Source organism: Hipposideros armiger, unplaced genomic scaffold (genome assembly GCF_001890085.2).
Source record: "Hipposideros armiger isolate ML-2016 unplaced genomic scaffold, ASM189008v1 scaffold_939, whole genome shotgun sequence".
Lineage (NCBI taxonomy): Eukaryota > Metazoa > Chordata > Mammalia > Chiroptera > Hipposideridae > Hipposideros > Hipposideros armiger.
This window is the reverse complement of record NW_017732289.1, coordinates 301,634-320,208: the sequence shown is the minus strand read 5'-3', so window position 1 is coordinate 320,208 and position 18,575 is coordinate 301,634. Positions and strand designations below refer to the sequence as shown.

At 39.1% G+C, this 18,575-nt stretch overlaps 1 protein-coding gene across 11 annotated transcripts in view; it reads right to left on the bottom strand.

Annotated features, from left to right (window-relative positions):
• Window positions 1–18,575, bottom strand: part of NTNG1 (netrin G1) — a 304,059-nt gene that overhangs the window by 71,165 nt on the left and 214,319 nt on the right. For all 11 annotated transcript variants that reach the window (XM_019630750.1, XM_019630752.1, XM_019630755.1 and 8 more), the window contains exon 5: window positions 7,749–7,775. In XM_019630750.1, the coding sequence (XP_019486295.1) occupies window positions 7,749–7,775 (27 nt within the window). The remainder of the gene's footprint in view (window positions 1–7,748; window positions 7,776–18,575) is intronic.

Genomic DNA, 18,575 nt, shown 5'->3' with positions numbered 1-18,575 from the left:
CAGTGATTTTCTGGTTACTATTGTTAGTCTCAGATCCTGAGAACATATAAACATTCAATCAATATTACTAAGAAATGTTTAATTCCCAGAACTAAATTAGGCACATTGGAGGCCATATTAATAGCACAATTGAGACAAGTTCTATGTATCCAATTCTAATAAAAGCCTTTGCATAAGATGAAGCCCCTGAGAATTTATTTGCCAGTGGGGCCCTTGTTTGAGTAGTTAGAAATGGTAAATTAAAAAAAAATTATAATAGATCAACAGTATCTGTATTGTCTCTTTAGGTGAACTGTGGCAAACTTTATCAATGTCTTCCTTTCATGAATTAACTAGGGAGTATCTTTGGGTTCATATGAAGGTCACAGTGTGGTAGTTTGTTGCAAGGCAGAGGGCACTGGGAGTTGGAAGATCAGGGTTCTGGCCCCAGTTCTGCTATTGAGGGGCAGTCTGGCTATTCATTGCTCTGGCGTTCAGTTTCCTTATCTGTAAGATAGAGGTGCTGGACTAAAAGGTCTGTAAGGATCCTTTCAGCTATTGAATTCTATCACTCCAGTGTCTCTCTTATGGCCCTGCAGGGTCACACTAAGGTTCACGGAAGGAGGAGGGCTGTTGGGATGAGGCACAAGCTCCTTGGAGCATCTAGGGGATGAAGATTTCCTGTGTGAAGGAAAAATTATGGCTGTCATGTTGTGGCTGTGGACCTTTTGACTTTCATGGTGAAACCCATACTGGAGTTGAGAAATGATTACGGGGGTGAGGGGAAGGATCACCATATGTGCCCAATGGGATTGTAGGTGGCCAATCATTCAAGAATAGCCTTTTTATAAAAATCCCTGCTTCTTAAGTATCCTGGTCCCATACATCTGGGAAAATGGACTGGACTCCAAAGACTGGCTCTGGGAGTATGGAGACCACGATCACATACTCCACAACTGCCCCCTTTAAAAAAGAGATAAAATAGCTGAAATGCTCATCAGATGCTATTACTCTACTGTCATGGGTTTTTCAAATTCCATCTATGGGAAACCTAGAAAATATCTATTTAGTTGAAATGTATTTAAGATACGGTGCATGTAAATAGAGTTCGGGCTCGATTCGAACCCCAGCTCTAACTCTTGGAGGAGTTCTTTAACTTCTCTGTGTCTAAGCTTTCTCATCTACAAACAAGGGGATGTTGGTTGTTGTCAGGTCTGAATGAGTTAATATTTGCTTGTCATTGTACTGAGCATTCAATAAATGCTGGCTCTTATTATTCTAATTGGGGCTGCTGTTGCAGTAAAAATCAGATTACTATAGTATAAACAGTTCCTGTTGAATTAAAGTTGAGAAAATAATGTGCTCCCCCGATTTTTTGCAATCTTTATTGTTCCCAAAGCAACTGATTCTGAGATATAAAAAAATCTCATTTAAAATATGACTTACTTTAGGGAATTATCCCATCCTAGGTCCTACATCAATTAATACTATTGCTCAAAAAGCAATAGAAATTATTTTGGAACACTGTGAAAAAGATTTGATTTTTAACATTTAAACATAAAATGTTAATTTCCAAGTTTTTATCTATTTAGAAGCACATCAGTTTCAACTAAGAATCAAATATCTCACCTGAAATTTTTTGTTTTCATTAATGAGAGAACTCAGAAAACTGTTATGTGACAATTTAGTGGTGGCACTTGAATTTCATTTTCGTGAATCAGAAAAGCAGATTCTAGTCATAAAAATGAGGCTTTGGAAGAAAGCTTTTCTCTCTTGTGCCCCAAGGAAAACTCCCTGTGCTGTAAGTTGGAGAGAACGATGCTAAAATTGCTAAACCTAACTATCTACTGCCGACTTCATAGTGTAGCAAGTTAAAAAGCAAGCTTGAAACAGAAGGTTAAAAACTTTTTTTCCCCACATCAAGAAAGCTTTAGAGGTAGGGTTGTTTTAGAATATTAAGTAGTTTTCTATCATATATGGCATTCACTTAGCATGAACCGTAGGCAGCTTTCAACTCACTTCGTGTACACCCTTTAAAAACAGAGTAAATTAAGACCATGTTTTCCCACCTGTGTTTTCTAGAATAGTCTACCATGTAGTATTTCATATTTTAGTAATTTAATCAAATGAGAAGGAATGTCCTAATGTCATGGTAGAGTATAAGGAGTCCTCGTTTAGAAATTGGACATTGAGCTGGACTCTGACCTTGGCCACTATCCAGACAACAGACAATTCTTTACGTCCTAATTAGCTGCCTTAACTGTAAAGTGATGATGCTGGATCCGTGCTCTTTAAGTTTCCTAAAAACATTAATTTTTACATAACTTTTTGGTTTTAAAATATGGTGGGAGACAGGGGGCCACCGTGGGTATGAAAAGCCACTGAGAGGATGTTAGTGAGCTGTCATTAAACATCCTTCTTCCAGGAGTGGATGAGAAAATTATCAGGTGGAGACAAAGTCATAGGGTCCCTTTGGATTTATACAGTAACTGCTGTTGTTCCTCAGGGAATCTGGAAACATTATTGATGCCTAGAAAGGAATCTATAGAAAACCCTAAAGCACTCCAGATGAAATCCCCAGGGCCTTGGAGGTAATCTTACCATCTTCACAGCAAGCTGCCTCCTCTCAGAAATACAGCCTCATTAAACTGGTGGGGAAGATACAGTTTAATGTGACAGTGGTAGGTCTGTCCTTGAGATGACACACAGAATTTTATTTTGCTATAAGCGACTATCTTGTTAAAAAGAAGAATTGGATTTTTACTGTCACAGAATATATACAAACATGTTTTGTAATTTGCATAGCTAATTTCATGAACTGTCCCATATTTTATAATACCAGGGATGCCAAAAAATGTATACAAGTGGACCGTTTGGTCAATGTTGCTCAAGCAGTAGTTCATTGTAATCAGAAGTGTCTGGACACTGATGGTAACCACTTTGAGCACCTCTTGTCATGGCAGAAGTCAAACGTGACTTGTATTTATCTTTTGTTATCGGGATATATTGAGTATTACAATTTTAATAGATTTTTCCTTTCTTAAAATATGTATACATCTTTTTGGCCCCCTCTGTATATTTGACATCTATACATTTCTCCTCTTCCTCAGCATATTAAGGATGTTTGGTGCTAGAGGAAGGGCATATTTTTATGTGGGGAGGGTCACAGTCCGCTATCTTCTCCTCTCAGATGTGATGCTGGTAACTTCCTTTGACAACACAATGAGGTACCAGAAAATGAATTTCTGTTTTTCTCCAGGACACTAAAGCTCCCTGCACAGAAACGGGTCAAATCTGGAATCAACAGGTTCATCCTAGGACCTTTCAGAGTTCTTGGCAAACCTTTAAGATAGGAATTTTCAGATGTCCCCACACAAAGATAATAGCAAATGTACAGATACCAGCTCACACTTAAATTCACCTGGCAAAAGAGTAATACATGAAAAAAATGAATTTGCTCAAGGTGGGAAATTGTTGTCATTAAAGACTGCTAAACCTCATGCATTTCTTTTTATTTTTCTTAAGGTAGGGGATATTTGATTTATTCTTTAAATCAAATTTCCTCCTCCTTCATTGAAATATTTGACTTATTCTTTAAAATTAAAGAAGCAGCTATGTCCTAATGTTCATTCAGTTTTAGGATAGCCACAAAGGTTTCATGAATGTGAAATGCTAGTTACACAAATATGAAATGGATCTGTGATGAGGATACCAGGTATGTGACAGACCAAAGTCCCAAAGGCATTTCACCTGGGACCTTAGCTTTCCTTCTAGAACATCAGCAAACAGTTCAAAATTAGTGTAGCTCACCACACAATTAGTCGTATAGCTACACTAGCCGGATCATTTTTTCCCTCATTATATAAAACCTAATTAGTTAAAGGGCAATTCAAATGAAACTTTTATTTAGGGGATTTAGAAGTATTAAAGCAAAGGGAAAAAAACAAACAACTGCAGCTCTCTGAGTAGCATGCACAATTACCCATAACCCTTGGGTGGGAAAATGATTAACCTTGTTATTTTCCTCACAATTCAGGTTTCTACGGTAAATCGGCAGTGAACAAAAATATTTGGATGCTGTATGGAAAACAACTTTTACAAGGTCTCCAACTGGCATCAAACGTTTTCAAGTATGAAAACATCTCAGGGCTTTCTCAACAGGCTGATGGGTCCCTGCAGGTCACAGTTCTCTTGTTGAATGGTCCTGCCAATTAAATCAAATTAGAGATGAACTTTCAGCTCTGTGATGAAGGCAAATGCTTATTATAAAAGAAAGGAGGAAAATGGATTATTTCCCTTAAGTGAACTATTGTTTCAAATTGAATAAGCTGGAGAGGAGAGGACAGCCAAATACCTCCATTAGTATTCTATGCTTTTCATACTGTGATGTCAAACATCTGAAAGTAATTTAAGGAATTAATGTATATCAGGTTCACAGAATGTTTACATCTCTCTTCTTTTGTTTTTGTCTTAAGAAATATTATGATTTATTTTAAAATTTCACGTTTTTGAAACGGTGTTTCCTGATATGCTCTTTCATTTCAGTGGATGATCTACTTTAAACTGGCTCATCTGTCCTCTGCTTTCTTAAGTGACAATCCCCCTCACGAAGCTATTTGCACATTAGGTCAATTCCTGTTGTTTTAACTATGATCTTTGTAATACATTGTTTAATATAATGAGTGAAATCACTTGCTTTTTTTTCAGGACTAAGAGTCACATAGCATATGTTAGAAGGTAATGATTAGTTTATCACTTTAACAAAAAAACCCCACACCAAACCAACTATTAATTTGGATCATCAGCACCAAAAAAATGTTCACTTGGATAAAATTGTTATCCACTTATAAATGCATGATACATTTTATATAAAGAAAGAAACCTAAATGAACGACTACTACATCAGGTAAAGTTAAAACAGAGATCACAAGGCTCAAATGGCGACAGATCTATTTTGGGATTCATTAATTGCTGACAATATCACCAGTATTTTTTCAGCCATGGGCAAAGCACATCAAAATGACTGAGTTTTAAATCAAGTGCCTTTGGGATGATTGGAAAACCTATCTCCTAATAGATAGACAACAGCAGGTACAAATGACTTTAATGGGAAATTTGTTTCAAAAACATTTTTAGCAGATGATCGGAAAGGATGACCCCTCTGTGTATGCATTTGAAACTCAGTACAGGCGTTGACAGTTGGAGATCTATCCTGAAATCTATTAGGGCTCCAAAAGATTTAGTCATTGTGCATATAGTATATGTATGTGAACTTATGGTTACATACATCAATAATTTACATCAATAATATACATCATTCATTTTCCTTGAGATGCGCTTTGATGATGGGCCTCGTGAGCGCTACTTCTGTTATAATGGCATCTTTGCAGACTTGCTGGAGTTGTGTTCATTGATTCCTTCTTTGGGAAAAGGGGAAAAGCCCTGGCTAAGCAACTCCCTCCGCTCTGGCTGGTACCTTGGAAACCCCCGTCCTGTGCCCTCTAGAACAGGCAGTGAGTCACCTATGCATGAATTCTTGCCCTTCGGAGAAGAAAGTAATCCACCAGTGCCCACGACCACCTTATGAACCCACAAAGAAGGAACGATGCCATTAAAGCAGCCTGGGAGATACAATCATGTTGGATGGTTTTATCATAAACCTCTTGACCTTAAAGCTGGGCAACAAGCAAGCTTGTCATGTGTGATGTTGGGTGACCCCTGTACATTCTTACATCCTGTTTGCTACAAAAATCTGAGGAAGCACCCGCTGCTCCCCAAGCACCACAGCCAGAGGTGTAATGAAGGCAGGGCATAAGCTATCACTTTGTTAGAGCGTTTGGGGTAGGTGTCAAGGACCTACATTTTCCTAGGTTCTTGAGGATAAAGGTTAATCTGTTTTCCAGAGGCACAACAAAGCATCCTTTCAGGTCACCAATGATTCAAAAATAAAACAAAGCAAACCAAAATGGAATTTCCCCATTCGGTGTGTAAAAGGTCAACATCTGCTGATGCTCAGAGACGGGGCATGTGGTGGAGGCAGCCGGATGAGATGCCGAGTGAGCAGACCAGTCAGAGGTTCCATGCAACACGCGACTGACACTCGGAACAGAAACACACCCAGCACCACAGAGCTACTTCCCAGCTGTCCATTTCTGAAACCTTTGCCTAGCCACATCGCCACAGCAGCCTCAATAACCTGCCCAAGCTCCCTTCCAGGTGGTTCCCTTTGGCTCTAAACTGCACTTGCAAATGCGGTTGTCAAGGCCTGAAAGGAACACATTGTGGGGTGTCAGGCGAAAACCAAGGGAGACACTAAAGCCGAAAAATTAGACTTTTAGAGGTGAAGGTTTCCAGTGGCAAGCATGTAGCACTGATGTCTTCTTAACAGGAGCACAAAGAGGATGCTGGAGCATTAGGCGAGACTCTAAACAGATGTGAACACTACTTCTATTTACAGAGTGGCTCATTTTCGTGGAATTTAACACATGGAACGCTTAACAAATCTGTGTCCAGGCCTGTTCACAAGCTTAAGTAAACTGGGTTGATTGACAAATTGGAAGACCTGACAGTGCATTTATAAGAAGTGGGAAGTTTTCAGAGTATTGCTTTTGAGATGAATGTTGAGTATTGTGATGCTTCGGCTGCTGCCATTACCTTGCAATCACCCTGTGTGGCGCAGCTCATATGACAAAGCCTGTGAGGGGTGAGACCACAGTGAAAATTCTTCTCTTCACTTACAGTGCACCACCTTGGCTTCCGGAGTACTTTTTCCAATCAGTTATTCAGCAGCTGTGCAAAGGTTTTAGCCATCAGAGAGAGAGAGTGCGATGTATAAAAATATGTGAGATTCTCCTCTGAAAAGTTCTAGGGCATTTCCTTAATGAGCATTTCAGGCTTATGTTGGAGTGTCATTGTTTTCTGCGTGAAGAGGAAGCTACAGTCCGATTCTCCCATAATATCTGGGAGAATGCTTTTTGCAATGGGATTGGACAAGTGCTCCATAGAGGGTGAAGAGGCATTTCTCTTTCAATTGCTTACATTTCTATTAAAAGATTTCTCGCAGACATTTCTAGTAGCCTGACTCCTAAACTCTGCATGTATTTTTTTATATCCCTTCTCTGGCAAACTTAACCTAAGTAGTCAGAAAAACCCGGATCACTGCATTTTAGGAGGGAGAAATTGACAGACTGAGTATTTTTTTTCCTTCATTCCTCCAGAAAGACTAATGATCACAAACCTGCTTCTTTCAGGCCTTCACAAAGACTAAAGTTTAATGCATTAATAAAATCCCCTCCCCTGGGTTTCATGGCATTTTCCTTGGGTTCTAATGAATATGCCTGAAGCATTCACTGGCATCCATTCTCTGCTTTTCTAAATTATGGGAGAAATCTATATCCAGTCTTAGTGAGAGAGTGCAATTTGTTTGTTGGTTACTAAGCATTGGTAAATAGGATTGTTTATATTTTTGCTAAATGAATTAAGGTTACCTAAGTAATTGCATCTCTATAAAGGTAGCCTTCATTGATCAAAAGTAGTCAGGAAGGCTGTGGCACTGCCATATCCACAGAAGAGTTCTACATAGATAACTATTTTATCTGTGCTCTCATCATATCTGTACAGAGAACAAATACAACAATTCAATTCACAAAGGAAATGCTCTCTTACATCAGAAATGGACACTGGGGAAATAGATCCGAGGAACTGAACAACAAAGCAAAGCTAGTCTAGGCTTAGTTGGGCGATTTTTTTTTTTTTTTTTTTTTACTTACTACCAATACTGGAAATACTGGGGATACCTAGAGAGAAAAAGAAACAATAAAGAAAAGCTGTTAGACCTTTATTAGCACAAGGCATATTTAATTCAATTTTAAAAAATCACAGAAATGTAACACTTGATAACATTCAGATCATCAGGAAATATGCACAGAAAAAAAGCCAAAATATACATCCATCCATCCAAATCATTTGCTTTCATCCTAGAACTCCTGAACTCATCAGAGTTAGGAAATGAATGCTCAACTTCAACAGCTGACTCAAGACAGCTTCATGAGATCAAACATTTTGTGTTTGTCTATCAGGTTAATGAACATTTGTATGCAGTTCAAAACAGATATTAAATTAGGCTTATGTTCTGGGCACGAAGTAACAAGTAGGCACAACGTGGACCTGTGCAGATATATCTGCATAATGCAATAGATCTCTTTAAATGTGTTATGAGATGCATGTGCTAGCTGATGAAAGTCATTTGGCACTTTATTTGATTAATTTTCCATAACCATCATTTTTATTCCTCTTTTGCTTGTCAGATATGTGGATTAAACTCTGTAATAGAAACTTAATTGAGCAGAATAATTCAAGAATACATTAGGTTGTTCATATTGATCACGGACTTCATTGATTTTTTTCAGCTTCTACTTTAATTTACACATTGGGCTAAGGTGGTGGAACCATTTCAGAATGCGCCTGGATTTGGTATAACCATGGGCATGAACTTAGTGTGTATCCAGATGAAAACTCCTAGTCAAGAGCAGAGGCATGGGAGCCAGGCTGTCTGGGTTTGAAGCTTTAGTCTTACACTCACTGACTGTGACTTTAGGACAAGTTGCTTAAGCTCTCGGCTGTTTTCTGACTCTTACGGCTGCTGCAGGGATTGATTCCATAAATTGTCATATGTAAAGCACTCAAACCATGCTACCTGCTTGGCAGGTAGTATGTGCTATATCTATCTTTGCTATGATTACTATTATTGATTTAGTTGGTTCATCAAGCAAGCAACACTGTGATAGATATTGCTAATTAAAAGTCAGAGATTTATATCTTCTCCATTAAATTCAGGGAGTGGTGTGGGTGGAGCATGAGATGGAAATCAAACAGAAGTGAGTGAGGGTCCTATTTTGCAACTGACTAGCTGGGTGATTTTGGGTAAGTTCTCAGTCTCTACGCCTGTTTCCTCATCTGTAAAGGAGCTAAAAATATCTACTGCATAGGGCTGCTGTGAGGATTGAATGAGATAATCCATAAAAATGTCTGACACATGGTACCTAGTCAATAAATGATAGTTGCTAATGAGCTGTTCAGACTTGTTCTCCACATGGCTGAAGTGTGCTAACAGGTGCTAAATGTAGGAAACATTAAACTTCTATTTTAGTATTTATCTTTGCACGACTGCCCTCTGCTTATTTTAACTAATCACTGTACCTTACTCAGAGATTTATAGCTTTGTGTTCTTTACAACCAAGAGCTATTTTTCAATTTCTTAGTTGGTGGTGAGGGGGGGGGGCGGGGGAGGAGAAATTACTTACTGCGATTTTTTAAAAACCTTGGAAGGACTGAAATCTTTGTTTCAGTTACTAAATTCAAACTCTTGATTTTACATGCACAGAGTTCATGGTGCTTCAGCTTAATTACCCGAGCACTGATCAACCCAAACTGAAAACCTGAGTTTCTATTTCCATGTGTTAACTCTGTGCTGTGAACTGAATTTCAAGTTGAATAAGATTTCCACAAAGGGCTGCTGAATTCCTGACCCGACACTCCAGTAGACTATCTTTGCCGCAGCGTGACAGTGACTTGGTGCTGATTTTTTTCCCCCTTTGCAAATCCCCTGTTGAGTGAGGTATGATGGCAGCATCATAATTTTAGTATCAATTGCAGAAACTCCAAATTTCCCCATGATTGAAAACCCTGCTCCACCACGAGTAACTGCTTGCCTTTCATAATCCATCAAAGAGAATGGAAGTTAGGATGGCAGGAAGAGACTTTTCATGTGTTTTCAAACTTACATGGAGTTAGAGGCCCATGCATAATGCAAGGCGAATTTCTCAAGTTGTTGGGCAGGCCACAGTGGAGAGCCAACCTGCAAGATGGTTTGATGAAGTGCTTGCTGGAGTTGAACACTTCAGAAAGATGCAAAAATGTTTCCATTCCTTTGGGGATGCCAGTTTAGGGGACAAATGCTCATTGCAGCTAGACAGACAAACCCTGCCAATCAAGGCCATGAGAAGATGCTATTTTCCTCATGAAGCTGTTTTCTATTACCTAACATTTGAATGCTTGAAATTCAGACTCGTCCTCATTTTGTGGCTGACAATTTTTTGAGGTGCTACCAGGTGTGACTTTCTATTCCATTGGTGTGAAATGGGGATTGCTTAGAAAAGATTTTTTGTTTTAAACTGTTCATTAGAATAAAGATTTTTGAAGTTGAAAAGAGCTGAATGCCAAGGGCTGTCTGTCCACTGGTATATTTCCAAATGTTATTTTTTCCCCTAATGTTTCTAATTTAATGTTCAAACACCTTGCTTCTCTACAAACAACTAAAGAATTGAATAAACCCATCACATACAGTAAAAAAGCAATGAGTAAGTAATGAGAAATCTTTCAAATGTTTAAGGAAATAAGACAGGAAGGCTACAATACAATTCATTTCATGAGAGGTGGGTTTCTTTGGGGTCTGTGGAGGATGAATCAATGAATGTGATTCTATCTTAGCAAGTGACAGTTCCCATAAGCCATGGGACTAAGAGTCAGATCATGCTCAGAAAAAACTGTCGCGACACACGTTGGCAGTTTTTTTTAAACATTCCCTGTGAAGTGACAACTATTATGGAAAGGGTATTTTTACCTTAAAAATTGCATTCAGAAGTTATTTCTTCCCTTCCTTCTTCATCTCCCTGATGTAAATTGCCACTGTCCCTCCTGATCACACACCTCTTTGTACAGGCCTCTGTGAGCAACTTATTTTTAATGATTGTGTGTTTGCCTGAGATGAGTGCCATGTCTCCTCCTTTCCTGTATCTCTCCTATCTGCCCAAGACAATGCCTCATACAGAGGAGTTGCTGGATTTATATATGAGCAAAAACCTATCACTTATTTCTAAGAAGTTTTTTATCTATCATAGTGAAAATACCACTTTTGGTCTTAGTATTATCTTATCCCCTCCAAAATGTTCCACTGAAATATTTCTCCAAGTTCAGTATTAGTATTTTTGTTCTTTTTGAACATTTACTCCATCCTGAAAGCCAGAGTTATAGGACCTACCGATGTCCTCACCACCCTGCCTTCCAGGAACCTCAGAAGCTAAAAGCTCAACTGGGTAAAACTTGTTTAATGTTTGGCTTATTTTCTTTCTATTTTTCTTCCCATCTTCCTTTTTAAATTCTTATTTAAATACTCTGATTTGTATTTGTCTTTTTTCCTAAGCCACCCTGGGGCAAACACAAATTTTGTGCGGCCTAAAGCTATACAAATCTGGGAGGTCTCTTTGAAAAAAAAAAAAAGAAGACTAACATCAAAATATAAAATTGGATACATTTGAAATTGATTTTTTTTTTAAATTTCATTTTTAGAAGGAGTCTAGTGAAGGAGGATGAAATTTAGGCTTCATTAGCTTAAACCAGTCTCTGAAACAACCTCAAAAACACATGGGAAATATAAATAGATGATTGGTAGATAGAAAGAAAGGAAGAAAAGGAGGAAAGATAGCAGGTAAGGTAATTCAGAAAGAGTGATAAAAAATGGAGAGCTGAAAGGGAGTTAAGAAATAATCTTATTCAGCCCTGTCATGTTCTAGAAGAGGAAGCAAGGATCTTTTCCAAGGCGACCCCTTTGTATTCAACGTTGGAGCGTGTCCTTCCGAATGTCCGTCTCCTGAGACATTGCTAAACTTGTACTGAGGAAATAAACACAGGCACGCATGAGCTTTGAGACAGGGTTCTACAATGCAGGTCTATGACTTTGTACTATTGCTTCTTCTAGAATAGAAATGCCACTTCAGTCAGAGACACGCACATATGCTGAGTAAGCCGAAGGGCTCAGTGAGCCCGAGAATGAGAAGGAGCTGAGCTGTAGGCACTTGCACTTACTCCCTCCTCAACCAGCCCTCCCCACCAACATATTTATTTTAACGTTTGTTTTAAAGGAATTTTGCTCCAATTAAGGGGATGAGAACCTAGTACACTTAAGGAAGTCAACATGATGGAGATCTCAAAAATAAACACACTGCTCTTCCGAAGCAGATTAATGCAGGGCTGAAAGCCGTAACTCCTTTGGAGAATCAATGGGCAGCTCAGCAGCTTTTTATCATGAGAGAAGCAGAAGGGACAAGGATTCGGCATGCTTCACATTGACAGGAAATACTACCACTGCTCTGATGGGTGGTTTGATTAAAGCCTGTCAAATAAGTGACCGGATCTTCTAGCCAGGCTGTGGTTCTTGGGAGCGCCAGCTCCAGAAAGCCCAATTGAAGCAGAGGTAGGTGATGAGTAAGAAAACATTCTGCAGCCTCACTTATATTCTGCAGCGATTTCTCCCAATGTCCTTCCAGCCCTGGTCCCTACTCCAAACTGCTATTGGTAGGAGGTAGAGTGACTTGTCCTCCAGGAACTTGAAAGTGAAGGAAATAAGATAGTTTTCACAGAATTATACTGTGAAATCATCATATGAATGACCCAATCAGAGATAGGTAAAGTCATCTTGTCACAACAGAAGGGCTCTGGGGCCTGAGAGTATCTGACAGACTTGACAGAGGAGACATTAGCTTATTGACACGTGGAATGAATGGAAGCGTGGCTAACCAGAAGGTGGAGGCCTAGAAAGCCTGATGCATATGGCGGCCATGCTGGCCTAGCATTGTCTCAGAAAGAGGGAGGCGTAACCTGCAAGCTTTCAGACCTCCGCTGTTCTGTTGGCATTAGGGAGGCTGGCCCTGTGGTAGGACATGTGTCAGGATGTTTCAGCTTGATGTTATTAGCACTTGAAACATTTAAATTTCCTGATCCCATGCTTGCCAAACAACCTTCTGATTATTATCTGGCTCTGCAAGGAGGCTTAATTACAGAGGAGAGAATACACTGGTCGTAAGGGCTTGGATATTCTGAATACCGCAACAGTTATTTCGTATTGCGGATGAATAAACTGGCATTTAGACACAATTTGTCTCCCCATATAGTTGCTGTATCCAAAGGGAGAATTTTCTGATCAGGTTGGGATGGATCCAAGTGCTAGAGCTCAGCAAAATTACGAAAATAGCTGCTAACTTTATTGTGTGTTTACTATGTGCCTGCCACTGTTCTAAATACCTTATATGTATGAATTAGTTTAATTGTTATGACAACCCTATGAGGCCAATACTCAGGTTTATTTTATAGATGGGGAAACTCAAACGCAAAGAGCTTACCCAAGATCATCTCAGTCAGTGGGGAAAGAAACTGAGATTTGAATTAAGTGGTGCTACCTGAGATTTTGCTGTGGGGATTGTGTGATATAATATGTGTACACTGTATTACCTTTAAATCCTAAACTTTCTGAATTCCAAATCCTATCTGGTCCCATGAGCTTCAGAGAAGAGATGGTGGATGGGTGGTTTATATGCATACCTGGGTATTCTGCTTGTATACATTAGGACTACAGTTCAGTGTATCTACATAAGGCTCAGAGAGGAAGGTCCTCTCTTATGGGGCTGACAGAATCAGGGTCCTGCGCCTGAAAGGTTGGTGGTTAGAACCTGACAGTCGTTAAGTTGCCAAGGCCACGAATGCTGCTTGGGGAGGCCTATGAAAACAAACCAGTCAATGTGTCATCTCTAATGGCTGGATGGGCCATGAAAAGAAAAGTGAGTCTTTTTCCTATTGTATTTCCTCCAAGATCTCAGCTGGTTTCTTCCTGCAGGAGATTGGAGGCCCTTGTGTTTGAGCTGCTGAGCTGTGAGGGCCACATATTCCACAAGACACCAGAAGGTCATTGGGAGGTCAATGTTCCCCAATGTACATTACAGGGTTATTTAGGTTTATTTATTCATCCACCCAATCATTAATTCCATAAATATTTATAAAGGCCAAGAATAAAATATGGTCGCATCCTCAAACTGCTAACAGTTTAGCTCCTGAAGTTAGATAGATAGACCTGTGTTTAAATCTTGCTCTGTCACGCATTCACTGTACGACCTTCAGGCACTTAATTAACCTTTATGTGTCTGGGTCTCCCTAAGTGTAAAATGGGGATAAAATTAGTACACACATCAAGGGGATATTGTAAGGATTTAATGCAAGAAAGTGCATAAAGCACTTCACAAAGGGTAACAGCCTATGGTGCGTTTAATCAATAGGAACCACCATTATTATCATCATTATTAGGATTTTGGTTATAGTTATTCAATTGTGAGTGTACATACATTACCAAGAATCAAGAGAGAAAAGAGCAATTGATTTTGCATGGGAGAATCTAGGTAGGCTTTACCGAGAAATAGACATTGAGGAGCAGTCTTGAAAATGAGCAGAATTGCAATAGAGAAAGAAGAGAAAGGTGACTTGGGGAAAGGAATGAATATAGTATCTAGCATGCTGACTTTGAGATCTTCATAGACAAGTGGAAAAATCAATCTGGATTCATTAGAAGAATTCAGGCTACAACTAGTTCATTGCTATTAAACCAATAATACTAAAAACTAAAAACACAGAAATAGATTGGAATGCCAAGAAAGAAGCTGTAGACTGAGAAGAGGCAGGGGTGGGGAGCCAGAAAATTTAAAGCAAGGATGGAAGAGGACAACCAAGGATGGAAGAAACAACAAGCAGGGATCTAGGAAGAGAAGTAGGGAGAACAGGTTTAGAGAAGGCTGACTTGCTCCAAAAGGTGTCAGGATGGAGCCCATACCCCAGTGGAGGACAGAGGAAGTCAGTGAACTTTAACCTGGGAAGTAAAATGGTGCAATGAACAGTCCTTTGAGTGAAGACACACCTGGGTTCAAATCCTCCTTCTTACCCTGACTAGCTTTCCCTCAGTAGTCATCAGACGCCTTGTCTGTAAAATGAAAATAGTAGCTTCTACCTTATAAGATTGTTGTGAGTTAAGAACGAACTAATGCATGTAGAACACTTAGGAAATTGTCTGGATAATGACACACACGTGTTCACCTGGGAAAATACAAATTGATCAATGCAAATTTAATACCAGAGAAAATAATAGAACAATCATCAAATTACTTTCCATCACTCAGCTCGGAGGAGCCCTAGCTATTGCGTAACAATTCAAGTCGGATTTCTGAACAAACAAACAATGTCAATGTCAGACCAATTTCATTTTCTTTCTTTGAAGAATATTAGATTGTGTAAGTAAAAAGAACGTAAAAGATTGAATGCAGTTGAATGAGCTGGGCTTTCTGTCTGTCTCCATGACATTTTTATCACTAGGCTGGAGAAACTGTTTAGAGCAGCATGTCCCCCAAAGAGTGTTTTATAGAAAGTTGTTAAGTGTTCCATGAACAATTAAGTTTGGGAAACACTGGGTAAAATAGGCTACTTTACTATAGGATTCTCAAAAATTTTTAAATAAGGTAATGTGAATATCTAAGGGTCAGTATTATATATAGCATTTTCCAGACTTACTTGGTTGTGGAATTCTTTTAAGGGTCATAGAACACAGTTTAAGAAGCAGTGGTATAGGCCCTATTATATTATCTTTCCTGGAGTTATAGTTCTTCAAGATTGATTATTAAGTTTTCAGCAACTATATGTAGAAAAATCTTTTGCCTTATTTCACAGGGATCAGAATTTAAAGAGGTGCCACTTAATACTTTTATTTATAAGCTGAGCAATGAGAATTAAAAGAATCGTGATTAAGCATGAAGTTGGACAGAGTTCCTGTCTACTTGGGAGGCAGAAATACAATTCAAAGGACATTCAAAATAGAATGAAGATCAATGGGGAGACGAAGAAAGATGTCTTACAGATAAAATATAATTTCTACATATAATATTTTTATAGGGAAATAAGGAAAAGATGTTGATACACATATATATGGCTTTAGAAGACCAAGAAAACATACTGGGTCTTGAATAAATAGCATAATGAATAAAAATATCACCACGAGAGTTATGCCAAGACTACTGTAGTGAAAAGTATAGGGAAACATGATGCATCTCACAGATCGGGGTATTTCAGTGTTGGGGCCCTGTATTCTCCTGGCTCTACACGTTCCACACAAAAGTGGCCTTGGGGTTGCTCCAGAAATCAGGACTTCTAAAGCCATATGATTCCCAGCGAGGTCCCACTTTAGGGTACCTCTGAGTGATGGGTTGAAGGGAGGTCTTGTCATTTCTTTGTTTAATGAAAGCCTCTTAGTTCTTTTACTAAGAATGGGTTGGAGCTAATCCTCCTGCTCAAAACTTATCCTGGCTACTTGAGATTCTGCCAGTTCCAGAGATTATCCAGTATAGGTAGCATTTCTAGACCCCTAAGGAGTTGCTGTTACAGGATCAGAGATTGCAGCCGCTCCTTTTTGATATCATAGGTTTTGTATTCTTGAGTTAGGATATGACATATCCTAAGTGTTTCTCTTAAATAGATGACTTGTAATTCATCAAATGGAGTTGTATGTGTGTATGTGTGTAAGAAAAAGGAAATATGAAATGAGAATCATAACTGTGTTAGAAGCCCTGTGCTTGGCTTAAATTTCCACACTAAAAAAAATTAGAGAATTTCCAGGGCCAGCAACCAGGTAAGAGACATGAAAAATGGAGTTAATGATGTTAATGTGGAGAAGAAAAGCAAAACTGGGGTCAATGTATTTCTTTTACTGCTTAAAAAGAAAAAGAGACATTAGGAGACATTCGATATTGATGTTAAGAAATAAGTTTTATAACAATCAAAACTGTCCAATAAGGGACAAGTCTGCCTTGTGAAAAGAATCCAAAAAATAAAATTATTTTTGAATGCTTATTTTGTGACAGGTGTTATGCTAAACACATTACATGCATTAGCTTATTCAATTCTCTCAAAATCGCTGTGAGGTAAGAACTGCTATTATCTTCACATTATTGATGGTAAACTGAGTATTTGAGAGGTTAGTTTACCTTTTCAAGGTCATACAGCTAGTGAATGGACAAACCGGTATTTGATCCTGGAACTTGTGTACTAAACCATTAAATTGCTTATTTCCATCCTTGGACATTTTTTCAAGCACAGTCTGATGTGTCAGAGATTTAGTTTAAGGGGTTCATTCCATTGTAAGACTTTTCCATTGTAAGACTTTTCCATTGCAAGACTGGATAATTTCTAAAATCTTTTATTTCTGCCATGCTGAGAATTGAAACATTGACTTGAATCTCCTTGGCCATTGTGTCCATCCATCATCTTCCTATTTTAATAGAGATGGAGACAAGTCTAACAGTCTCAAGAAGGCCAGTAAAAACCAAGGGATGGATGGACAAAGGAATCCATAAGGAAAACTAAAAGGGGTTGCATTCTTTTGGCCAGGAGGTGAATTGGTGACCTGTAATATGCAGAAGATTAAGGGTGTGTAGGTCATTTCCACGGAGAATATAACAAGAAATCCATTTCAATGAAAAAGCTTGGCTGGTACAAGAAAGTCTTCCCAGTGAAAATGTCTTGAAATAAACAAGACTCTGAAGCACAGTCATGGGTAGAAGGAGAACGTGGTCATGTTAGAATTGAAGCCCATGCCTTCAGCAGCAGGCCACCCCAGTGCCTTTCTGGTAGCCTTGCCGAGTTGGCCAGCCAGTGTTTGTGAACTTCACTCTCTTCCATCCTGTCCCACTAAAGAAGCAGCAGACACTGAAAGTGAAATCTGAGCCATTTCCGTGTTGGGAAACTTTTAAACTCATTTTGACAACAGGGGTGACAGGGATTCTTAGGTAACTTGTCACAGGGTCTCGCAACAAATAACCTCATGAGATACCGTCTGAATTCTTGAGTTATGGCAACAATGGAGAAAAGACCAGAGGGTCTCCGTTAATAAAAACTGCCTTGGAAAATCAACATTTCTGCCCAGTAGAGTTTTATGTATTAATTTTAGGAGCTAGACCATCAGTTTTTTCTTTAACACAGAAAGAAACTGAATAAGGGATTTTTTTTTCTGCTTCCTAGAAATTTTATCATAATCTCATGTCCCCACACTTCACAGCTTGTTACTTGGTTCATTACTCTCACATTTAACTTGATAAGGTCCTGGTGCCTGTGATATTAGTTTTTAGGCTTTGCTTTCTCACAGCTGCTTCTTTGAAGTGCCTGATAACATTTGTCGCCTTGCACAGAGCCAGTGGCTTTTCAAGTTCTCAGTCTCCCACTGCCCACTGTCCTTCTGTTTCTGTTACTTCTCACTTGGATGGCTATATTCTCAACCTCACCCTTTCTCTACTTTTGAAAGAGGGCAAACCTTGAGCTTTTGCAAGTGGCTAATTGGTTCATTCATGGAATTGGGCAATTTATTCTTGAAGTAATGACTTCTCTCCTCAAGCGTGTCAGAGCATGTTTTCCTAAAGGATGTTCAGAAATATCAGTGGAGCATGCACATGCGTGATCATGGGGCATCTCTCATGGTTCCTGTAAACACAGATAGCGCCTGTGCTCCATTCACATGCACGCAAGCTTCCCTCTTCTCAGTGTCCCTGCATGTCTCCAGTCATGCTCTTTATCTAAAGGTGGCATCTACTAACTGGATCTGGGCCAGGCATGACCTCAACTGCTGGAATTTGGAAAAAGCCAATTATTTCACAGGGCAAAGTTAAGCCATAGCTAAAATTAAAGAAAGAAGCACCTTCTGAACAAAGCCGTGGGAGTGTAAACATTTAGAGAATTTCTGG